General features: G+C 35.2%; 1 protein-coding gene across 1 annotated transcript; it reads right to left on the bottom strand.

Annotated features, from left to right (window-relative positions):
- Positions 1–11,778: 11,778 nt before the first annotated feature.
- Positions 11,779–12,330, bottom strand: LOC116160323 (selenoprotein M-like). The gene is made up of 2 exons (XM_031473508.1): positions 12,172–12,330; positions 11,779–12,122 (listed from the first exon to the last, which is right to left on the bottom strand). The coding sequence occupies exons 1-2, from the start codon at positions 12,265–12,267 to the stop codon at positions 11,880–11,882; spliced, it is 339 nt and encodes a 112-aa protein (XP_031329368.1). The 5' UTR covers positions 12,268–12,330; the 3' UTR covers positions 11,779–11,879.
- Between the last annotated feature and the right edge of the window lie 12,281 nt (positions 12,331–24,611).

Below are 24,611 nucleotides of genomic sequence, written 5' to 3'. Positions count from 1 at the left end.
TAACCTTCCTTTTTACCAAAAATCGACTACACCAAAATTTCTCGGGAAAACACTTTTTCTTATTAATTTTGGGGTGTAGAATCCAAAACAATTCGTACTTTTTCGATTAGACTTCTCAATCAAAAGTTATAGACTAGAAACCAATTTCGAAAGAAAATTCAAAGGGCTGTAACTTTTGAACTAGTAGCCCCATCTTCGAACTGTTTGAAATTATGGATTCTACAGGGCACATTCTATAAGAATTTTTTTTTCCAGTCGATCTGAGACCATTTTTTTTTCGGGGATCAAAAAAAGGCAGTATAACCTTCCTTTTTACCAAAAATCGACTACGCCAAAATTTCTCGGGAAAACACTTTTTCTTATTAATTTTGGAGCGTAGAATCCAAAACAATTCGTACTTTTTCGATTAGACTTCTTAAGATCGTTGTAACGCTACTGCCCTTCTGTATGATCTGACAAAAACTTTTGACTGCGTGGTACCCTCAATACTACTGCAGAAGTTGCATTATTACGGAATACGTGGAAAACCACTAGATCTTTTTCAGTCTTATTTAACCGACCGCATGCAGTGCGTTTCTTTTAATAACAAAAATTCCGATCTAGAAGCGGTAACCCTTGGCGTCCCACAAGGCTCCGTATTGGGTCCAATTTTATTTCTTCTCTATGTCAATGATTTACCAAACTCAATTAGTGCAGGTAAATGTGTGCAATTTGCAGATGATACCACTGTGTTTTGTAAAGCCAAAGATACGCTTACACAAAATGAATGTATCGCCATTGCTGATGCTTCAATGCAATAAATTCAAACATAACGTCAGCAAAACTCAAAAAATTAATTTTACCGCCACCAGATCTATTTGTACCAGAAACTCAGTCAAATTGCTAGGTATTACATTAGACAATGAACTCAATTGGGAGACTCACGTGGATAGATTATGCACGACATTATCTTCCAACATTTATTTGTTATTAAAATTACGACAATGTGTAAATGTTCATGTACTCATATCAAGCTACTACGCTTTCATACACTCCAGAATTAGCTACGGGATAACGGGGCAGATCTCCTCATTCTGAAAGAGTCTTTAGAATTCAAAAAAAAGCTGTGCGGATTATTGCCAGTATTGGAAATAGAGATCATTGCAGAGATGTGTTTAAACATTTTAAAATAATGTCATTACCATGCATATATATTTATAACACATTAGTTGATATCCATAAATTAACAATCTCTAAAGGAGAAGTATCAGATAGGAGCATCCACAATTACAACACTCGCTATTGTCAATTGTTATTGCCCCCAAAATTTAAGCTATGTGTGTCCGACAGAAACTCACTGAATGTAAAACTCTACAACAAATTGGATAGTCAATTAAAACTAATGTCATTGCCTAAATTTAAAATTAATGTTAAAAAACTCTTGTTGCAAAATTGTTTTAACAGTATCGCAGAATATTTGAATACTCCTTAATGCACGCGGATCTAGTCTTGTAGTTCCTAACATACTGTGATATTTTTAATGTGTGAAATATTTATATATACCTATACTCGTTTATATCTCACATACCATTTTGACGTAAACAAATGTAACAATGTAAATTGAATAGGTCCAATAAACATTATTATTATTATTATTATTATCAAAAGTTATAGACTAGAAACCAATTTCGAAAGAAAATTCAAAGGGCTGTAACTTTTGAACTAGTAGCCCCATCTTCGAACTGTTTCAAATTATGGATTCTACAGGGCACATTCTATAAGAAAAATTTTTTTTCCCGGTCGATCTGAGAATTTCTTTTTTCGGGGCTCAAAAAAGGCAGTGTATAACCTTCCTTTTTACCAAAAATCGACTACACCAAAATTTCTCGGGAAAACACTTTTTCTTATTAATTTTGGGGTGTAGAATCCAAAACAATTCGTACTTTTTCGATTAGACTTCTCAATCAAAAGTTATGGACTAGAAACCAATTTCGAAAGAAAATTCAAAGGGCTGTAACTTTTGCACTAGTAGCCCAATCTTGGAACTATTTGAAATTATGGATTCTACAGGCCACATTCTATAAGAAAATTTTTTTCCGGGTCGATCTGAGACAATTTTTTTTCGGGTCTCAAAAAAAGGCAGTGTATAACCTTCCTTTTTTACCAAAAATCGACTACACCAAAATTTCTCGGGAAAACACTGTTTCTTATTAATTTTGGTGCGTAGAATCCAAAACAATTCGTACTTTTTCGATCAGACTTCTCAATCAAAAGTTATAGACTAGAAACCAATTTCGAAAGAAAATTCAAAGGGCTGTAACTTTTGAACTAGTAGCCCAATCTTCGAACTGTTTGAAATTATGGATTCTACAGGGCACATTCTCACATGCTCAATAACTATAGAGGTATAACTATAGTTTCAGTTTTCTCAAAAAATTTCGAGAAAGTGTACTATACGAGGTTTCTTAGTTTTATTAACGCTTGTAAGATACTGTCTCCAAACCAATTTGGATTTCGCAAGAACCTTTCAACTGTACATGCGGTATTGAATGTGTTCTCTTATATTTTAGAGCACACGGATCGCAATGAATCAGTAGTTGGTATTTTTTACGATTTCACCCGTGCTTTCGAGACTGTCAATCATAAATTGCTACTAAACAAACTGTATGAATATGGTCACATGGTGTTCCTCAGGGCAGTATGCTGGGACCCCTTCTATTCATTATTTTTATTAATGATATATTAATATATTATTTATTATTATATATTAATCTATTATATATATTACTTTTTCGATTAGAGGGTAAATATAATAAAAATTCTTCTTAGATGCTCTTAAACTGATCATTATGAGGGGCTGTTATATTAAATAAAAAGTTCACCTTAAAACGAAAAGACGATTGTTTCTTCTTGCAGTCAACTTCTTTACAGTCAATACTCTAATTCTACGAAAAGCACCCAAGTATATATTCGTAATACATTCCATTTAAGATGATACGAATTGCTAGAGGGAAAATTATCCGTATTTTGCGAGTGGTTGTGGTAGCTACTAGTGTTGCCGACTAAAGGTTATAAAGGTACCGCTAAATTTGCATTTAAATTTGTAGAATTAGGTAAAGTTGGCCTTTTTGGGATTTCCAAGTCTAGAGCAGTTTGGATTGGAGGATAAATTGAAGCTTTTTTTGTAGTCAATGGGTGTACGAAATGTGCAACGTAAATTTAATTACGTAATTCATTTATATACAATTAATTATTAATGAATTTAAACAGTTCATTATTATTAATCAGTTACCTACTTGTATTCAAGTTTATAACATACAAATTTATCACACGAGAGAGAACTATTTATCATTTCGGCGTGAATGTTGGAACTCATCTAACACGTTTTTCGTCAATGCTATGAATTTTTGAATGTATACACATACACGTATGGAGCCCGTGACGTCCTTGCACTCCTTCTTCGTATTAAGTGATTTGTAGAAACACTATTTTGTAGGCATGCATTATGGAATACGTCGACACTTAGTTCACCTTGTTAATAGTTTTACACTTTCCCAACATTTGAAATGAACAGTAACACATACAGGATGCTTGGAAATAAAAACACAACTAATTTAGAAATTGTAAACAAGACAAGATAAAATCAGACGAAAGTTTAGTGCAAAGATTAGTCACTATAGGTTACTTAAAGAAGGTATGACAGTGACATGGATTAGGGTCAACTGTCTCCTATAATATAAGTAGTACAACAAACTAGTTCTAATAGAAGCAACGAAAAAAATAAATAGGATATAAGCAAGAAGCTATTAAATCAACTTCATGTCACACAAAGATGGTCGAATAATTGATGAAAGGGCAAGAGATTAAAGTGTCAATTTTTAATGGCAACGGTTGAGAAATTGGAGTGTCGAAATAGAATATTAAACAAACAATAGATTTAGGATCTCATTTTGTATTATATCCGATGCTAGGGGCTACAAAGACGAATCAACAACAAAAAGCAACTTATGTATAATCACAAAAATAAGTTATTTTGTGTATGTTTAGGAAAACTAAATAAAACAAGAGAGAATTTGTGCATATTTACGTTGAGAATCCAAATTAAACGCGAAACATAGTGTGTAAAATAACTTCAAAGTCACGTCAGGTGTTCAACTGCAAAGTTTATTTCCGCAACTTATTATAACAGCTTTACAACTGCTAAAGACCTCTACGTATAATTTGGCTGCTAATCTGCCAACTTTTTCTTTTCAAATGTCTTTTTAGGTTTTAAAGTGGAGTTTCTTAGTAGACACGTACGTGTTGTGATTTCCAACGAAAAAAGGAACGAATCTCGATTCACTCACCAAACAGTAAATAAAACATCGACCTCTCTGTTTATGTTCGGAAAGTATAATATATTTTGTTCGGCTGTTGTGAATGAAGATGGATTCTGGCAGACATTTGGAAAACGTAAATTTACATCGACGTAGTGAAAGAAGAAGAAACCAAAACGTAACTCGTCCTTTGGTTACAGTAAGCCACAGAAATGAGACATCAATACAAAACATGGAACCTCGCTAGTGGCCTGCCAAATATTTATGTGCCGCTTTTTATTGTGCCGAAAGAAAAGCTGGGGATCTCGAACGGAAGACACGCGGAAAATATAAAGCGATCCGAATATTTCGTACAGAATAGGCTGCATCGTTAGAAACACATTTACAACAATTTTCCTGCTATACTTACTCTTTTAGTTGTGTTCCATCACATTAAGCGCCCATCACAATTTACGTATTTATTCGCCGAATCGATACGACTTCATCTATCTAAAATGGGATTTGAAAAAATTCGAACCAAAACCCATTATACGCTCTATTGGCTTGGGAGCGGATTCTTTGGGTTTATCCCTACGATATTCCTATGTCAAAATTAAATATGCTTTAATCTGTTTTCTTGTTTTACGATCGTAACCACCCCATAAAGCTTTGAGTCCTTCTCAGGGAAACCTTTAAAACTTTTAGTGCCACTAAACGCATGATATTTGAAAAAAATCGATTAACGTAGTTTGGCATTTTCATAATATTGCCCGCGGTTCATCGACTATATTAAATTTTCTTTTCCGCGCACGTCTAAGTACTAATATCATTTTCGTATAAAGGGTAGCATTTTAAATAATCATTTCAATTTATATCGGGGAGGTTCCTCCAAAATGCGGGGGATAATCTGAGATTTCATTATAAAGCGAAAGAGGAAAAATTGGTGTAACAGATTCCCTCTTTAGCATTTACTCCAACGACGAGGCATTTACAAAACTGTAAGGATTTCACCGAAATTGTCGCATCCTTGTGCCCTCGTATTTTACAATTTACAAAATTTCTATTTAATTTTAGATAAGAGATCTTATCCCAAAAACGTTTCTCTTCTTTTTTCAGATGTTATGAAATAAAATTTATCTTTTTCTCTCTGAGTAACGTTATTTCGACTAAAAAAATTTAAATATTCCTTTATTCGTGCGTAAAAAGATAAGGGTCCCGTAAAGTATTTCGAAAAGATTATTATGGAGTTTTTTATAAGAATATACCCTAATTTATTCGGTAGTTTGTTTCCTTTCCATATCCTGAAACATCGTTATTGTATAGAGTTTGAAGTGATTTTCATTATTTGCCTACGTATTTGTTGGGACAGTCAATTAAATCCAATTTAGCGCATTTTTCGTGCATGTCCGATGGTCTGTTTTTTAAACTAACCAGCCTTAGCGGGCCACGCTAAATAAAATGCGGTTGCGCTTTATGGAATATATTTACAATATGTACAAAATGGTAGCCGAAGTGCACTCGGGGACCTCTGTTGTCGGATGCGGCCGATGCAGGTCTTCTGGCTAGTGAAGCTTGGCGCGAGGTCGAGCTGGCAAGGCGAAGTACCCCTGTACACAGGCGGTCGACAATATCTTAAAATTACTTGTCGTTTTTTTCTTAATAATCCAAATAATCTGGTTGTCATATCAGTCGCACGTAACTCACCAACAAACGCTGACAGATTCAGAACTTTGATTTATAAGAAGGATTAGATGACATGCAAATAACCCATAACCCCCTCTTTAACAATTTTCAAATAAATCGCCAATCAAGACGGCGCCAAACGTCTCCACAAGAAACACGCAATACTACGAAACATCTGCGTCTTCCTTATCAGTACCAGAACACGTGTCTTAATTGGATTTTGCCTAACAATTAAGACTTCTTATCGCAAACTACCATAAAGTACCCACACTTGACCTTGTTGACTTCTAGCAGCTTACCAAAATTGAAAAATGTATAAAAGCGATAAAATTAAAACAAAAACTACGTAATTACAAACAATTTCAAAAGAAAAAACCGACACTCAAATACAAATTCAAATAAAACAAACCAACTCTGGGCTTATTTCGTAAATAATCCCCGGGATTTACCTAATAAATTGAAAGATTCTCATATACAGGAAGTCTCTCCATTATTTTTTGTGAATAGACGATCTATGACCGTTTTGACCAGTGAGGGTGCTGTTTTTAGTTTGTTGCCGGATTTGCAAGCGACGCGTTGTTAGATTACTCTCTTTCCGGCACAGCGGCAAACTGTTTGGGAAAATTCACACTAGATAGGTATTTATCAAAGAATACTGATATAGATCGAAATAGTCATAATGTACACGGTGAGATTCTAATCGCATCACTGGATGCCATTTTTTATTTCTTTTCATCTATGCTTTTGTCTTTTACTTCTGCTTCTGCTCCTTCTCTGCATCCAGGATATATTGTGGATCGACACATCTATAAAAGTGTTTAATAACGATTTTCGCTTAGTCGCCTTCTTCTCCTCCTTTCTATATACCTTTAAAAGTGTTTTCCTGTGCTGTCTTTAAAACAGCGCTTCCAGGATTCGGCGTGCCAGGTGCTCCCCTCATTGTAACGCAATCCAGTCAGGAATGACCTTATTTGAAAGCCATCTCTTTGAATGAGGTTGAGACGCTTGCCCATATTGAATCTCGCCAACACGCTGATAAATAGTTCCGCGCGGTTATTGGTTTCGCGATCGATGAATAACTCACTTTTCGATAGTAGTGGATGCAAAGCCGCATATATCTGTTGCTTCCTCCCCCCCCAGCCCCCCCCCCCTATTGATATCAAAGTTTGATATTTATTACCAATTTCCTCTTTGGCTTCTGAACAAGATGATTTCCAACCTTTTGAGAATGCAATATCTTCATGTGAGTTTGCGTAAATAGCTTTTTGAGCGAACTTGACAAGAGCTTCTATGGTGTCTTTTGAAAGTAGCTTTCTAGTAGCAGGTGCCACATTTTTTGTGTCATTTTTTAATTTATATAGGTGCTTGCTGTAGTTTTTAATTGCGTAGTTTGTGCATTCAATCTTTACTACCTGAAAGTATAGCACAGTTTGAAGAGTATTGATATATTATACATCTATACAGGCTGTTTCACGCAAACCGTTACCTAAGTATTGGACTCCCATTAATAATTTAAATCTGAAAAGTTGCATACCAACAAAGTCGTGATCTATCAGAAGAAAATATTATCATGACCGTTTCACTTCCGATTTTACCAGATGTGGGGTAGCAACTTTCTTATTTTAATACACACCCTATATTTTATTAGATTTTTCAAAATTTTTGACGTTTGACTGCTTTTCTTTAGCGTCCTGTATTTATGGCTCCGTTGATATGAATTTCAAAAAGTCTTCCAAAATCAACGATACTGACCTGATGCTACATGAGAGTGATTTAAATTTTGATCGCTCTTCTACAGGGTGTTTTAAAACTAACGGTCAATTTTAGTAATTTCAAACCTTAAAATAAAGTTGATTTGTTCAAATTAAACCTGCATTATTTTTATTGCACTGCCAAATGTGGGAAAACGTTCTACATCGATCAATTATTACATTCCCTATACCCATCTGCTATGCTGTTCGTTTTATTTAAGATTTTCAAAAATTGTGATAGGGTGTTCTATTTAAATAAGAAAGTTGCCATCGACATCTGGAAAAACCGAAAGTGAAAAGATCATGATAATATTTTCCATCGATAGATCATTAAAAACTGTGTTGGTATGCAAATTTTCAGATTTAAATTGTTAATGGAAGCCTGAATACTTTTAGGTGTCTAACGGTTTGCGTGAAACAGCCTGCACACGAATCTCCGTCTGCAATAAACGTTTTATAACGAAGATTGTGCATATTAATGCTGCTGTTAAAGCCCTCACCTAATATATCAGCTTCCATAGCCGACGATGACCCGGTCCAATTGCGGAAACAGAGATGTTTCTTGGCCTCGATGTTCTTATTTTGCGCCCTCGCGCATATGGAGCAAAACGTATTCCGAACTCCTAAGAATAAGTTTCCCTGTAGCTCTGCCAATAATCACTGTCTAGAAAATTTAAACCCTTGCTCCTATTTTATGATAACTATCTATTCTAATTGAAAATACGTATTAGGCGAGACCTTACCACGCCAGATGCTGCATTGTAGCTATGGCCGTAACTCCTCTTTGACTATCCTCCATCAAGAAATACGGTAACAAACGGAATGCCATCAGTATCAAATCAACATCTCCATGTGCCACTGCTATCTTTCTTTCTCCTTAGCCAGCCTTTTCCATGTTTTGCCACAGGGAATCTTTCCAGACCTGTTTGAGCAAAAGCTGCAGTATGGATGGCAATTTTACTATTTAACTTACATCTCCCAAATTCCTCTGAATATCAAAAAACATGTTGCCATGGATTGGGGGAATATCCAGTATGCTGAGAAAAGGTGTGTGCGAATGTACTGCCTGTCGCAAGAGTTCCCCACTCTGTAGCTCGATACACGATCTTCGTTTTTTCATAAATATTGCATCCATATACAAATTGACTAACTCAGCCTTTTTGTATTTCCTCCTGGAGAACGAGCATTCCGCCAGTGCATTTTTTTGAATGCTTGCTTTGAAGGACCGCCGTCTGTCGCAGAATGTAATCTATATCGACGATTCTGTATCCATGTAACTTTGGAACATACTCTTCAACTTCAATATCCAACTTGGAATTATTTTTGCTACAAATGGTTCATTATTTCATATACAATTTTGAGTTTAGGCTGGTGAAGTGGACACGGCCAGTTTTAAAATGTTTTCACTCATTTTTTGAAAGTTTTGAAGTCATATTTTTTATGTTTTGCAACCTTTCGTATTCATTTGAAGAGCCCCACGCGAAAGTATTCAAATTATCTTCGTTAGCAGTGTTCAATTCGACGTTCATAACGATTTCCATTAATAAATGTTTGAAATCTGGTTGACTGCTTCTGCTCCTCGACTTGGTCCAATATTTCGTCAATTATTCCACCAACCATTGCGTTTCTCCGAGACGCCTCGGATTTTGCCACCGACACATTTTTAGCGCATTTCCACAAAAATAAAAAAAAATGCGCTATTGTGGCCACTTTGTCCGTCCGTCCGTCCGTCCGTCCGCTAACTTTGCGACGCTACTAGTTTTTTATCTTAAGAGCTATTGTTCTACTTTTTTCGCTATTTGGTTCGTTAGGGTGTCGAGTCTTGTACCAAGGAAGGAATTTTTTCTGTACCGCTTACAAAAAAAGTTATTGTAAAAAAAACAAAAAACCGTTTTTTTACATGTTCTATAATTTTACACTTTTGCCGTTTATTAACGATCCTAGAGATCGTTTATAATTTTGCATTGCTATCTGTCGCCTGCCGGTTGGTCTCTCCGTCTGTTCCTTTGTCTGTCTGTCCATCTATATGTCCGTGTGAACGGTAACTTTGTTTAGAATAATGTTCGATCGCTTTTACATCTCCGTTAGTTATGAACTGAATTGCATGAAATTCAATATGGGCATAGCTTTAACCATATAATACGCAATGCCAAAAGTTAAATCGAATCGATTCAAAATTCACAGTGCCCTTTTCGCATCTCGACCATTTATAAACCGAATTGCAAACTTTTTTTACTTATAAAAGTATTTGAATGAAATTTGATACATAGGCACTTGGGATAAAGGAAAATCAAACGCAATTTCAAAATTTGGTTTTGCGCATGCGCAGTGCCAACTTTTTTTATTTATGGAAGAATTTAAACGAAATTTGATACATAAGCACTTCGAATAAAGGAAAATCAAACGCCAATTTCAAAATTTGGTTTTGCGCATGCGCAGTGCCAACCTTTTTATTTATGGAAGAATTTAAACGAAATTTGATACATAGGCACTTGGGATAAAGGAAAATCAAACGCCAATTTCAAAATTTGGTTTTGCGCATGCGCATTGCCAACTTTTTTATTTATGGAAGAATTTAAACGAAATTTGATACATAGGCACTTGGGATAAAGGAAAATCAAACGCCAATTTCAAAATTTGGTTTTGCGCATGCGCATTGCGCAGTGCCAACTTTTTTTATTTATGGAAGAATTTAAACGAAATTTGATACATAGGCACTTGGGATAAAGGAAAATCAAACGCCAATTTCAAAATTTGGTTTTGCGCATGCGCAGTGCCAGCTTTTTTATTTATGGAAGAATTTAAATGAAATGTGATACATAGGCACTTGGAATAAAGGAAAATCTAGCGCCAGTTTCAAAATTTTATTTTGCGCATGCGCCGTGCCAACTTTTTTTATCTATGGAACTATTTAAGTGAAATTTGATACTTAGGCGCTTGGAACAAAGGAAAATCTAACATTAGTTTTAAAATTTAGGTTTGCGCATGCGCAATTCCAACTTTCTTATTTAGAAAAGCATTGAAATGAAATTCTTCTCATAAACTGAAATTGAAGTAGCACGTCAACAATGGATTGCCCATGTGCAACGCTATCTTTCATATTTGTAGGCGGATTTTTACGATTTTAACAGAAGTTGCATCTTACAAATGGGAAATGAATGCAAGTGGAAATGCGCTTTATGTAAATCGTTTACGATTACTTTTTAACTTGTTTTTGTTTTTCCAATGTCCCCCTTTTCTTAATTTGAGTTTTCCCGTAGTGAAAACGCGAAAAAACAGTAAGTATCTAATAATTCTAAGAGAATCTAAGAAAACGTAAACGGTAACCGCGTAAATCGCAATAACAACAAGTAATATTTATTCGTTGGTGTCTAGACAATTGACAAGCGCAAATGTAATTTCAAATTATATGGTCCTTCGAAGCCGTAGTCGTATGAGTTCAACTGATGTCGTAATTGAGTACAAACATTGAATACAGTTTATTTGTTCAATGGTAGACTAAACCAGATCGGGCCGGAGACGGAGCTGTGGTTTCATCGAAGGCTTAAAGATCCTCGTCATGGAGACATATTTTTGGCAATACATTTTTTTAAACTCTAAAATAGTACAGTGCCGTTCGTAAAACGTCCGTTGCCCAAGGCACACCCTGTAGTACTGTTTTCGAATGCCACAATGGATTAAAAAATTAGAACTACATGCATTACATATACCTTTATGTTGCGTACACACTGACTGACGTCGATAAAAACTTTTAAACATAGTATATGGCTCGCTAATATTTTTGTACGAATAGATATAATTAGTTATTGCATCCAATTAATAAAAACGATCCCTTTCATTAGCTTTCACTGGGGCCACCCAATTAAATCAAACAAAACACGAAAATCAGTTTTTAAGCAAGTCTAGTGTCTGTATAAAAATGAACTTCCACCCCTCTATTACACGCGTCATATAAGAATCATCTCAACGTTATTTATTTTTCCCATCTCATCCCTCTCAACCCCTGTCTCGCCACGAGTCGATTAATTTGGAAAATATCCCAAGCGCTCTAGATACAATAAATTAACTGATATTATACACAAGAATTTATTACGAATAATGCGAAAGTATTAAGAAAATCTACAAGGAAACTACCCTATTTAGTAATTTTAAGCATTAAAAACTCGGCAAGCTACAACTCGGTCTTGTCACTTTTTCTTACAAATCCGTGCTTTTTTAGCAGATCGTTGCATGCCTCCCTGCTTAATGGGGTCAGAAACAAACTTTCGACAGTCTGCCCATCCTTAGTCAGGAAATGTAAAACTGGATCAAATCCCGGTTTCAATTTTAATTCCGTGTTTGCATACTGTGGGAAATCCTCGAATATAAATTCCTTCAGATCGGGTAGGTCGTATAGTTTACATCCGGCACAAGTCTAAAAAATGAGACTAAGTACATAATTATAATGCACCGTTTACAAATACATCAATTCTTGCACGTTCGATGACCAATTTCGGTTGTTCTGCGTCTTCACAATTTGCGTGCGCGTAGAACAGCAGAAGCAGGACCTGGTAGAACATATTCTCCCGGACACGTAGCAACTTGAACAATAATGAGATTTAAATACAAAGTTTATCTGCGTGTTCAGAACCGTGTTTATTTATTTTAATTCTAATCTAAATCACGTAGCTCGTGGCCTACATAGCAACACATACTGTTTATAATAATTTCTGTTTCTTGTTACCTCCTGTGCACTCACGTTCAACAGTAGTTAACTAATAATTGTGTTTCCCGGAGGTAATTTTATGCGAAAAGGTCTGTTATTGATATGAAAACCATTCGTATTCGCTTCCGTGCCCGTTTCCAAAAGATCTCTCCATGGCGAAGTTTGTGAGGGATTATCTTTGGGCAAGTTTAGGGTAGTCTTAGTGTGGGGTATTAAATTATGTACGAGGTACATGTTAGGCAAAAGAGAGACGAAGGGCGTGCAATCATTAATTCCATAATCTAAATGTAGAATCAATTTTTATGGGAACGGCCTAAAATAAATAGTCAGGAAGTCCGTCCTTAATCCCTTTAAGAATGGAACTGCATTCATGTTTTTTATTAGCCGAAGTGACCGGCCTTAATATATGTTAATACTGCATCCACAGGAACACAAATAAATGTTTTATACATGTTTCAGTCGCAGACCCTACTTATTTATTAACATTCTGATACAAAATTCCGTGTCTTTTATCCTCGAGAACCTTGCAAACGGACCCCTTAAAAGTATGGCATGCTATACCTACTGCCTTCCTGTAGGTACGACAAAGGAATTTACTTCGATTCGTTGTCTTCACTGGCATTCAGACAACGGGTGGATGAATAAGAACATTTTATCACATAGCATAGGTTATAATAAAGCAATTCTTTGGGCTTTCTGACGGGTTAAAGCTGAACAACGACTGTCGCGATATACATATTGACCAGCAAGCATTGAGAACGCACGGATCTGTAGCAGAATTGCCTGTGGTTTTTTATGTTAACGTTTCAAGGATTTTACGTTTTATCATTATTCTAAACTCAGATTCAGATTTTGGAACGCCCGCTGCCCTCTTTTTATTGGACGGCAAGAATTACATGGAAAGAGAGGAAATTCAGGTCCGTTACGGTAAATAACACGTAAAATCGTAGTTAGTTTACTTACATTTATACAAGGGTCGAAAATCCTTGTTTGCATAAAATACAATTAACCGGACTGGCAAAAATTTTACTAAAATGATTAATTCTATTTTACCTGCAGCCTTACCTTGGGGGAGTTATGGCCTATTATCTCCTCTTTAAACTTCAAAATCCCGATGCTCTAGTATGATTGAACTCGAATAACGCACAACGAATAATGAATGCACATAAAGGAATTAATTGACCATCACTGTAATCGAATACAAATTCCTAACTAATGAAAAAACCAGAGTTCTTTATTTAGATCCGATTGTTATCAATAAGTGCAACACATCTTTTGGTATGCACAAATGATTTTCGTAGGTCGGTTCCTTTAGGAATATTATGATTATGTTAAACACTATTATTGTGACTAAAAATAACCGACCAATACTTTGTATAAATCAAAAAATTATTGACAGTTATCGATGAGACTGGACTTTTTTCGGTTACAATTAATACTCTTTCCCTTAGAAAAGACAGCTTCAACTTAGAAATATGGAAACAGATCGCTTCGTGACGGTACAGCTGAACTTTTGGCATCCCCAGGTTAATATCCTTGAATGGAAATGTCAGTATAAAGTTGTCCGCATGAATTGCGAATACAGGCAAACCTGAAAAGTAGGGATCGAGAACTTGTTTATGCACAGGAACAAAAAGCCGATTCCCCACTGTACTGGATATTAATTTTGTCCATTTATTAATTGGGTTTGATGCGGGTAATTGCATAAATTAATTGTCTTTAAATTTTACACACTGCATTTCGGAATGAGGGTGCCTCCATCGCACGGATCTTTTAAGACACTCGGCGCTAAATAAAATTAAACACCAACATTTTTCTGGCATGCATTCCAAATTGTTTTGCATTGTAAAGACTTTTTATTTCCTGTTAGTATTCGGCTGTCTACAGAAGCGTGAACATTAACGTATTATTATCCCTTTCGCGTGTATAGATATTTGTAACCTTTGAAATGTTCAACAATAACCTGGAAAATCCCCTTCAACACCAAAAGCAAGCCCTGGTTACTTGTGTAGAAGACGCTCTCTTGTTATACAACAAATTACGTTTAACACCAAGAAAAAATCAAAGTAAAATCTGTGAAAAACGTCTACGCAGACAGACAGACAGATCTGCGTACCCCCATTTACCAGGTAGAAAAAACATCTTCTTTTTCGTTTTTCATGCAACTCAACGGCTCTGTAGTAACACGTATGTAAGTCCTTTTACATTTTTTTTCTGTGAAGAGTTAGTTATTATTGGAAAGTATTACAACAAACAGGGTCAAATTTGTAATTATACCCTTCATGTTGCGTTACGAACGCCAGTGACTACGTAAAACGAATGTGCAAGATAACCGTTATTGAATATTATAATTATAATTGAAGACAATACTTTTAATAAAAATTTAGCGAAACTGATCTAACTCGTGTCACTTTGTAATTGATGTATGTCTTAAGAAAAATTCTTTTCGGCACATTTTCTGTCTAATTTTCCCACTGAACATTCCGACGTCCCTCCTGTGAATTATTAACGCCTTGTTTAATGTTGGTAGTCGATACCGCACTACCGTTCGAATTAAATAATATAAATCTTGCCTACGAACTCAATTCTCAGAAGGAAACACTCGCCCCTCGATAAACAAATGGGCGCATTTGCTTTTAATATTTCAAAATACGGAGAATGTTTTCCAAAAAATAAACCGAGACAAAGTTAAAGGGCGATTTATCACTACGCTTGGTTTATTTACTAAAAATATTTAATTTCCCAACTCAGCTATTTATTTAGGGTTGGTTGGTATTATTGTACCCTAAAGGAATCAGACTTGAAAGTTAGAAATCCTAAACTAAATTCCTAAAATGTAACTTTTCGGTGTTTACTTACCATTCCTTCTTATTTCAAAGGTCACCAACTTTCTTGATAGTAGAGCCAGTAGAGCTCTTGCTACATACAGGCTGTAAATCGAAAAGTGGAACATAGGCGGTGAAATGACTTTCTTTGCGCAAACGTTTCCTAATTATTTTACGCAAAAATACTTCAAATAAAAGTTATCGAGATATATATTCTGCATCTAAATCATGTGAAACGATTATTCTACCTCTTCTTATACGCGAAAATAGTACATTATATATCAAGGTAGAGAAGTCCACTATTATTGCCTGAGCACCAAGATTACATCTCGAGGCGCTTGCGCCGAGGGGTGTAAGGTGCGAAGGCAATAATAGACTTCTCTACCGTGGTATATATACTATTTTTTTCACTACTAGCACTTGAAATCCTCTAAATTAACATATTATATTGATAAGAGAGTTAACGGTTGGACAGAATTGTTTGTTTCTTAATTTAACATGTCAATCAAGTACGTGGAAGTACAAGTCAAACAGGCCGTATTTTGTTCTGTCATTGAGATTTTTCAAAGAGTAATTTCGTTCGATTTTTTTCAAAATGTGATAATTTTAGGTATGTAATTTCTCTGGAAATTGCGAATGGTGGCAATTATTCGTTTTAGAGAACTTGTCTAAACGTTCATTGAGCGAAATTTCGGGTTGTGTTTTCTAAAAGTGACAGCGTGACAGTTCTCATTATTGACTACTAGTTAATAATAAAAAATTATTAACCACTTTGAACAAATGCCGAGAAAGCCTACTTTACAAGTGGAAAAAAGGTTAATAATCATGTCATCAGACGCTAGTAGTGAAAAAAATTAATTATAAAGATTCTGTTTTCACGAGTTTTTAGTCTAAGTAGCCATGGACTATGTTTTTCTTTTATCATAGTCCATGTCACACATGACAACGGTACGTGGGAGAATTGATTCGCTATCATTTTATTGTAACTGATCGCCCTGCCACCTGTTAACGAAATTTCCAAGAATGATTGTAGATTTCTCTACAATCTGTATAATAATTCAAATAACATTTCATATTCTTACAGTGTAAGTTTGCTTGGGTGTACGGTAGGATTTACGACCCTAACGCTACACTTGCTTCCTTACTTTTGAAGGTCGCTTTGAATCTGTTCTAAATGAACATCTTGACCCACCAGCAGGAAATGAGGTCGCTGTGAGTCTGTTCTAAGATGAACAGCAACAATATTAACGACCGAGTTCCTCTTTTCAGGGTTAATAACCAAGTTAGACCTTCCCGACTTCATTGGGTCGTAGAACATTCCGTTGTATGTAAAACTAGACCTGTAACGGGGTTTCCCTATACAGAAATTTGAAAGAAGGCTGAATCTAATTTTAGGTTCGAATGTAACCTATGAGTATGCTATTAATACGCATTGCGAGGAAATTGTTTAATTGATTCATGACACAAGTGGATATATTATTTAACCGTAAGGAGGGGAATTAGCAATAGAAAGTAATCATCGCGGTTAGAAATGCAATTTCATTTCAGATGAAAATAGAATAGAATCATAAATACTGCTTTACGTATGTATATTCGGAATTACGTAAATTAAATGAACCATTGTAATACAATGAAAGCGGAGAGTGGTTAAATATGTGTGTTCAGCACCGAGATGGAACTGACACAAAGCTCGTAAAAGAGTAACTTTATATATAAATGCACATGATACGGATAAGCGCTTACGAGGTCGACAGATAATTAGGGGATACGTATAAATACAAGTGGTAATAGTGGAATATAAGCGTCTTCGTTCTCGCGAAGAGTATCGCTTTGAGTCAATCGTTTGCGAGACGAAACCTAGAAGAGCGAAATTACACCGAGAGTCAGATTTCAACGCCATCCGGCCACCTTCGTACCGCCGAAGAAGATTTTGGGCACTCCATTGCGGAAGAGGAGATATTTGTAAGTTCCAACGACGAAACACAAACCACGGATGCTGTGACCGGTCCGTGCAGAATACACTTGCAGGCCAATTTCATTCCTACAACGAATCAACGAGAAGCCATGCTTAGAATTTGGTCGGCCCGTGCGTTCCAAACTATATCCAAATCAAGGAGGCGGAATCAGGCTATAATTAAGCTATTTCTGAACATTTGTTCTTTTGCGTTATAGTTTTCCCAATCCTTGAGGCCAGAAGAGAATTATTAACCGAAGAGCATCCGAGACATATTAATATAATTACATAACAAGAACCACACTCAATTTCATCAAACATAAGAAGTAGGAGAAGTAAAATGTGTAACATCTGTGTTATACCACCCCAGCGGGGTTTATTACCGACAAATTTAAGACAGCGTGAAAGCTGAAACTTCCATAATGGACCTACCTGTTGGCCTTTGTTAATAATTTATTGATTTACAACTAATTAATTGATACGGGCCCTATGGCAACACTCGTCGTCCACCATCACGCATCACCAGAGGAAATAAAAGACGTGGATGGTATTTTTTTTTATTTCGACGACACCATCTGCGACACACTTACACGCTATGGCCACTGATTCCTGCCTCTATCTATATTCTTTCTCTTTTTCTTTGCTATTTATAAATGCCGAGTAGAAAATCGAAACGGACCCAACGCAAATCTCGGGACCGCGTCTCCTTCTCGACCAAGCCCCGATTCTTAGGAAACCGACGCAATTCTCGCGACATCTTGGTAAAAACCCACGCATTCTTAAAACTCGCGCCTACTATCCGTAAGAAGCGGTACATATGCAATTTTTGTTGTCCATATATAAAATTCGAAAAATTTAAACAGCGAAACGCTCCCCCGTACAATTTTCACTTGTTTTACTTCGAATCAATACTATAGTTACTTACTACTTCGTTTACAAGGGCACTGACTTTCAGTTTCATCATTTGATATTTATGATCGCCAATTTTTTATTTAAGTAGTCAATTAACAGTAAAAGTAACTAATGACCGAAAACAAATGAAACTTCCCTCCCTTAGTAGAAATAACCTGCACCCACCACCACCTAAAGAATGCTAGCGCTCCTGGCTGTGGCCATAAACTCAACGTACCTTCCTATTAACCGTTAAACCTTTCCCTTGTCCTTAATCGCATTTATAAACCACCCTTATAATGTATTTCTTTGTTTCAGGTGAGTACTGAGTACATAACTCTTACCATCTAGCACTAAATGGCATATTGTAAATAGTTTATTACTTAGTCATGTAGACTACTGTTCTGCTGTATACTACAACTATTTAACAAATGAATACAAGCACAAACTTCAGGTTCTCCAAAACAACTGTTTTAGATTCTCATTTAATGTAAATCGCAGGGACCACATCACACCACAGTATACTGTACAAAAGTTACTTAAATTAGATTTCAGATTTTCTCTTTTATACTCTAGCTTGCTCTATAATATTGTAATTTGTAAGTGCCCATCTTATCTGTCTACATTGCTTACTCAAACATACTCGGTACACAAAAAAAACCTTAGATATGCTGATTCTTATTGTATTCCACCCCACAAAAGTAGTAAATTCCAATGTGGATTTCAGTATATAGCTTGTAAACTCCTAAATAACTTCAGAATAATTTATCGAAATTGTACTTCTGTGAAGAGCTTCAAAAAGCAGTTAAAGTTAAAATTGTTAAACAATCAAGCCAATATCTGAGTAGTCAGAATATATACTCCTTTTTCTCTTTCTTTTTTGCACTTAAATTTCATTCATTTATAGTAAGTATACTTAATCTTACATACCTATAGTTGCTTCATATTTTTGGTAGGGTTGAAAAACGGTTAGTACCGATACCTCGCCTTTTAGATAAGAATTTCTTTGTAAATATTATCTAATAAAGTATAAATAAATAAAAATAAATAAATAACTGCAATTGTGTACGAGCGACTGTCTTTTCAATGACGGCTACTAATAGGTAAGCGAATATACGTATGAGTTGGCCTCGGCAAAAAATGAAAGGATTCGGTTATGCAAAATCGTCAGATAATTGAATAGCCGTGTCTTGTATGTGTAATCGAAAAAAAAACACGTTTTTTTGTTTGTTGCTCGTGCTTTTATCAACAAGCTGCATCTGATTTCCACCACGTCTACTTCAGATTGGCAATCTACAGTAATCCACCAGGAATCTGTTTTAATTTATTGCTTTTTGTTTTGTTAGCACCAGAATAACATCGAATTTTCGCTTTATTTTTTTTCCTCCTCGCGAAATGCGTCCTCTTTCGCTACTTAAATTACCGCGGCTGTAATAACGTTATTAGGATAGCGAAAACCGTAAGCGTTTCGCTCGCATCTTTTTGATCGGGCAAATATTTGCGTTACTTTAATACACGGTTCTTTGAAAATAAGAAATATATCAAATTTTCACTTAAAAAATTTACAAAAACGACAATTAAATAAACTCGTTATATCCAATAATATTCCATTCGACTACACAGATACTTTTTACTAGTTCTCGGGTGCAGAGGTTTACAGATGGCGTTGACAACCTGCAATAATTTATCCCCGATTCCGTCTAAACGGTATAAAAATTACGTCTTAAATTTGCTCATTTCGTTTCAATAATAAAATTTCCTGCTTTCCTTCAGGATTGATTTAAAGCAAACCTTTTTTTGTTTGCCCTGTTCCTTTTTAATTTGCACAATACGGCAATATATTCTCCCTTTATTCCCTTTGCGAACTGTTTGCATCGTCGACTGTTGGCTATATATCGTGCAACATTCTGTTTTCGGATTTTCAGGATGAAGTACTGCTACTATTTTGATTTTCGAACTAAGCCTAACACGAATTTATTGGTACAGGCTACCTGACCTGTATTCTAGCATTGAGTATATTCGATTTCAAATATTATTTTAATTTTTAGTTACATTCAGATTCATTCTTCAAATTCGCTCCTTTCATTTTCTTTTAGCACATTTTTCTCCCGTGAAGACAGTGTTACAAGTTTACAAACAAGACGTCTCATATTGTGAGAATTGTAAAGAAAAAAGCTGCCATTCTGTGGATAGGTGGTTTTGAAATTGAGCTATTACACTCAAGCTGATAGTGTAGAATCGGTTTTCAGAAGTTTGGAAAAAGTGTAACCGTAAAATGTAACGTTTTCTTATCTACGCATACTTCTCCAGAAAACAAAACTATCTAGAAGCTTATATACGTATAAGTAGCCTGCTGGAAAAGTGTCACGATTCTACGAGTCTCTAAAGCTGCAGTTGCTAAATCTCCGATAAATTCGAAGAAATAGACGATCAGGGGGCGTAAGCGAACAACTTCTGTGTGTGTCGGTACATTTTGGAATACCCAAATGATAGATGATTGTTTACATTTAGTTTTGTAAAAATAAATCCGAAGTTTGTTACAAATTTGAACGCCCTCGATTAAATGTCATGAGCAGTTACTTTTTAGCATCGGTGTCAAATTAGCCCCCCACTTTTAATTTTTCAGAATATTTTTGTTGCAATCGTTTGTTGGTGTTTGTTAATTTAAATGTTCACGTTTGTTGATCGTTATTTAATTATTCAACATTCAAAAATTTAGGCGGACAGTTAGCCCCCCACTTTTGGAATTTTCAGAATATTTTTATTGCAATCGTTTGTTGGTCGTTTGTTGGTATTTGTTTGTTACATTTTCACGTTTGCTGGTTATTGAATTATTCAAAATTCAAAAATTTGGGCGTATAGTGTAAAATCATGTGTACTGCTTTCATATCAGTCCTTAGGTACCCAAATATACCCGAATGTCGCGGCACGCAGGTGCATGAAGTTAGTAACCCTGCACGTGCACCCCCTTTTGAGATACAGGGTACCTGTTTTTCGTGCCAACTTCACACACAAATGATTCCTTTTGCATCTTATTGTGAAAAGGGTCCATTTTAACATAGGTATTCAAAATCCTCATTAATTCCAGTCCAGGAAATCAGTCACAATCCAAGATGGCGGTTGAATTCTGCATTTTTCATTAAAAAATTTATATCTTTGTTATTTCAGTGAAATTTGGCAAAGATGTATAAAATACAAAGGCAAAAGTATTAAAAAAACCCTCACTTCTTTTTTATTTGAAATAGTGTCCGTTTAAATATTTAGCTATTTAGTTTTGAAGTATTAAAGAAGCCATCATTTTTAAACTAATCGCTGATAAGTCTAGATTTTCGAGCAAAATGTACAAGAGATGAAGAAAATTTCTATGCAAAAGTGTTAGGGTTCTTCAATGTCCACTAGGCAGTATAATTTTAATTACACAGGGTTGGTCATAAAGGCGTGGCACACCAAAATTGCATTTTTTCTGTATATTATTCGATATTTCAATTCTTCTCTTAATGTTAAGCAAACGTTCTAAGAATCATATTGTACCATAATCAATTGTTTCTGGGTTATCGAATTTTTAAAATAAACGCTCATAAGTTTGGAGACGCTCAATTATCGGGGAGAATATACAAGGTATCGAAAAAGAGGTTTATACAATAGTTTTAAGGTTCTTCAATGTCTACCAGGCAGGAATCAGTGTAATTATACCGGGTTGGTCATAAAGGCGTGGCTCACCAAAACTGAATTTTTTGAAAAGGAACACCCTGTATATTATTCGGTATTTCAATCCTTCTTCCAATTTTGTACCCAAATTCAATCGTTTCCAGGCTTGTTTCCAGTTTATCGAGAGACACCCCATTTTTTTAAAATTTATTATGATAAACATCACAATCGCGATCGGTTCTTTTTAACACCACAGAATGTTTTCAAAAAAATTTGTGGTTTCTTTAATTATCGTTCTTCCTTCAATAAATGAATTGCGATTATTTTCAAAACTCGATAACCTGAAAACGATTGAATTGAGGTACATTATGTTTCTTACAAATTTTGCTTAAAATTGGAAGAAGAATTGAAATATTCCATGTAATATATAAAAATCAGTACAAAGTAAGCCATAACCTGAACTTACAACTTGTGAAATCCAAATGAATTCTATGAATCCCAACATAATTTAATGAATTTCAAGAGGTTTTATACCACAATTCCACAGTGGTTTATCCCTCGATACATCCTGCTAATGAAAGCAGACAAGAATTTGAGGAATATCATCATGGTAATGCGTTTAAAACGATGGTGATAAAACTTGCCGCTAGGTAACCAAACATCCAGGCCCAATATGCGGATACCTTTAGGTCGAAAACCTTTTTTCTTGTTTTAAATGTTAACCACAGATGCTTCTCTAGTACAAAAAATTATAATATATCGTGTATTGTAAAAATCAGATGTGTGTTATTTATAGAAATTTTAAAAAATTCTAACCAAAGATTCTTGCAGTAAATACAAACATATTGCATATTTTAAACATCAGGTGTGATTATGCGCAGACTTCGCAATGGGGGTGGACGTGCTGGCTTTCTTTTTCGCGCACAATCAAGCACTAACGGTAAACAAAATTTAATGCTCCGCTAGCGATTACCTACTAACTGATCTGATTGCGAGTAAAAATAGGGCGCCTGCGACGTGTACACAGAGTTCGGAAATCAATACTTCCACTATTTTAATTATAGTATTTTGCATTAAATTGTTATATAAATTATACCATTGATCCTGGCGGGATTAGTCCCAACAGCGTAGGCACCCCCTTAGGTATTAGCTACTCTACAATAAAATTTATGCCATCCTTTAAGGTTTCCGAAACATTTTCCATACATAAAGCGTATAAATCAAATTTAAACGAGGTAATCGTGGTAAATCCCAAAGGAAAGACTAAGTACTTGATGCCGCAATCAATTTGTTCGCCATTGTTTGTGTAAGGATTTCTCAAAAGCGCCGCAATAAAATTTTCGAAAACATAAGGGACAAACGGAAGATATATAAATATAAATTCCGTGAGGGTTTCATCTAGAAGCGCCGCGATATTCCAATGCCGACGTGACCTCAAACCGATTGTTAGAAAAGTCCCAAGGGTGACCAAATATAATTATGAATCAAAAGAAAGAGGAAACTAAAAAAAACGCAAAGGACGCGACCACCATTTTAAACCAGGCGATTGATATTTAAATTTCACGGCGCCCTTTCTCTTAACTTGCCAGCTTAGATTTTGGATAAAGTAATAGCGAGACTTTCTATTTGATTAAATTCTTTTCTTCTTTTTATTTACGTTTCTGTTTATTTTATCATAGTAATAAATGATATTGCTGCCATTAACCGTCTTATCCCATCATATCAATAAATTCTAGATAGATATTCTCGAGCTCATTTTGTGAATTGCGCTGACAGGAAACATATCCCAGTATGTGTCATGCTATACTAATACTCCCTTTATCACACCCTAAAGTTCCAAACTTAGTATCCTCCTAATATGCAAAAAGTCCGAAAATTATAGAAAAATAATTTGCAGATAAGTTCCATTTACTTCTCCATATACTCCTCTTACAAAATTTAAACTCAAAAATAAAGGCAAAATAAAATAAAAATAAAATGGCACCATGGGGTGTATGACACACCATTAATCACTGATAAATTTATAAAAGTTAATTATTACTTATCAGTTCTTTGTACTCGCATTTATAATACGTAAATTTATACCATTCATAAAACGAGCGCCGATCTCACTACTTATCACATCGGCATCGGTGTTAAGACTCCTACTAAATACAACTCAACAAACAATTAAACTACTCGATAAATCTGGAAGGCGTATCATAAAATTTCATAGAGGGAATGAGTAACATCCTCTTTCATTCCTTATCACCGGTAGCTAATCTCTTATCGACTTGATGGCGCCTCGTGAATATATTGAAGGATCGCATCTTCTTTTTACTTGTGAAATATTCGGGTTTTGTTGAGCTAGACCTTCAAAGTGGTGTTACGTAAATTAGGAATTACCGTGTTTATAGAAAACTTGAAGAATGCCTATGTTTCTCTATTTAATTCAATGTTATTTGACGCTATTAGCATCTCTTACTTATAATTCACGAGAATCGTTGATTAGACATATCTAGAAAACTATTTACATTATGGACTTCAAATTCTGAATGTTGTGATTTTCGAACAGTTCGACACTTAAGTTATATTTTTTATTGAAGTTTCTGGTTCCATTTCCCATTGTGAATAAAATTGTGTAAAGTTTGTAGAACTTAGATGGAAGTTAGTTTTCACACAAAAAATTTTATGTATTTTGAAGACACAAACTATAACTAACTAAAAAGTCTTTTAAACCACACATCATGCCATCATAAAATAGTTACTGCTTTCAGAAAATATATGGTCTTATTATCCTCTGAATAGATTCTTATGGGCATCTGCGTGTGAAAGATGATATAGAAACAACTGAATTGAATATTAAAGGAAGGTTCTTGTTTTGTTTATTTAAAGCTTTTT

This window comes from Photinus pyralis, unplaced genomic scaffold, assembly GCF_008802855.1.
Source record: "Photinus pyralis isolate 1611_PpyrPB1 unplaced genomic scaffold, Ppyr1.3 Ppyr1.4_LG1, whole genome shotgun sequence".
Classification (NCBI taxonomy): Eukaryota; Metazoa; Arthropoda; class Insecta; order Coleoptera; family Lampyridae; genus Photinus; species Photinus pyralis.
This window is presented reverse-complemented; position numbering and strand designations above follow the sequence as displayed.

Coding starts and splice junctions, on each gene's coding strand:
- LOC116160323 (XM_031473508.1), bottom strand. CDS start 12,267: ATGTTCTACCAGGTCCTGCTTCTGCTGTTCTACGCGCACGCAAATTGT. Junction 12,123..12,171: donor TCGAACGTGCAAGAATTGAT/GTATTTGTAAAC, acceptor CTCATTTTTTAG/ACTTGTGCCGGATGTAAACT.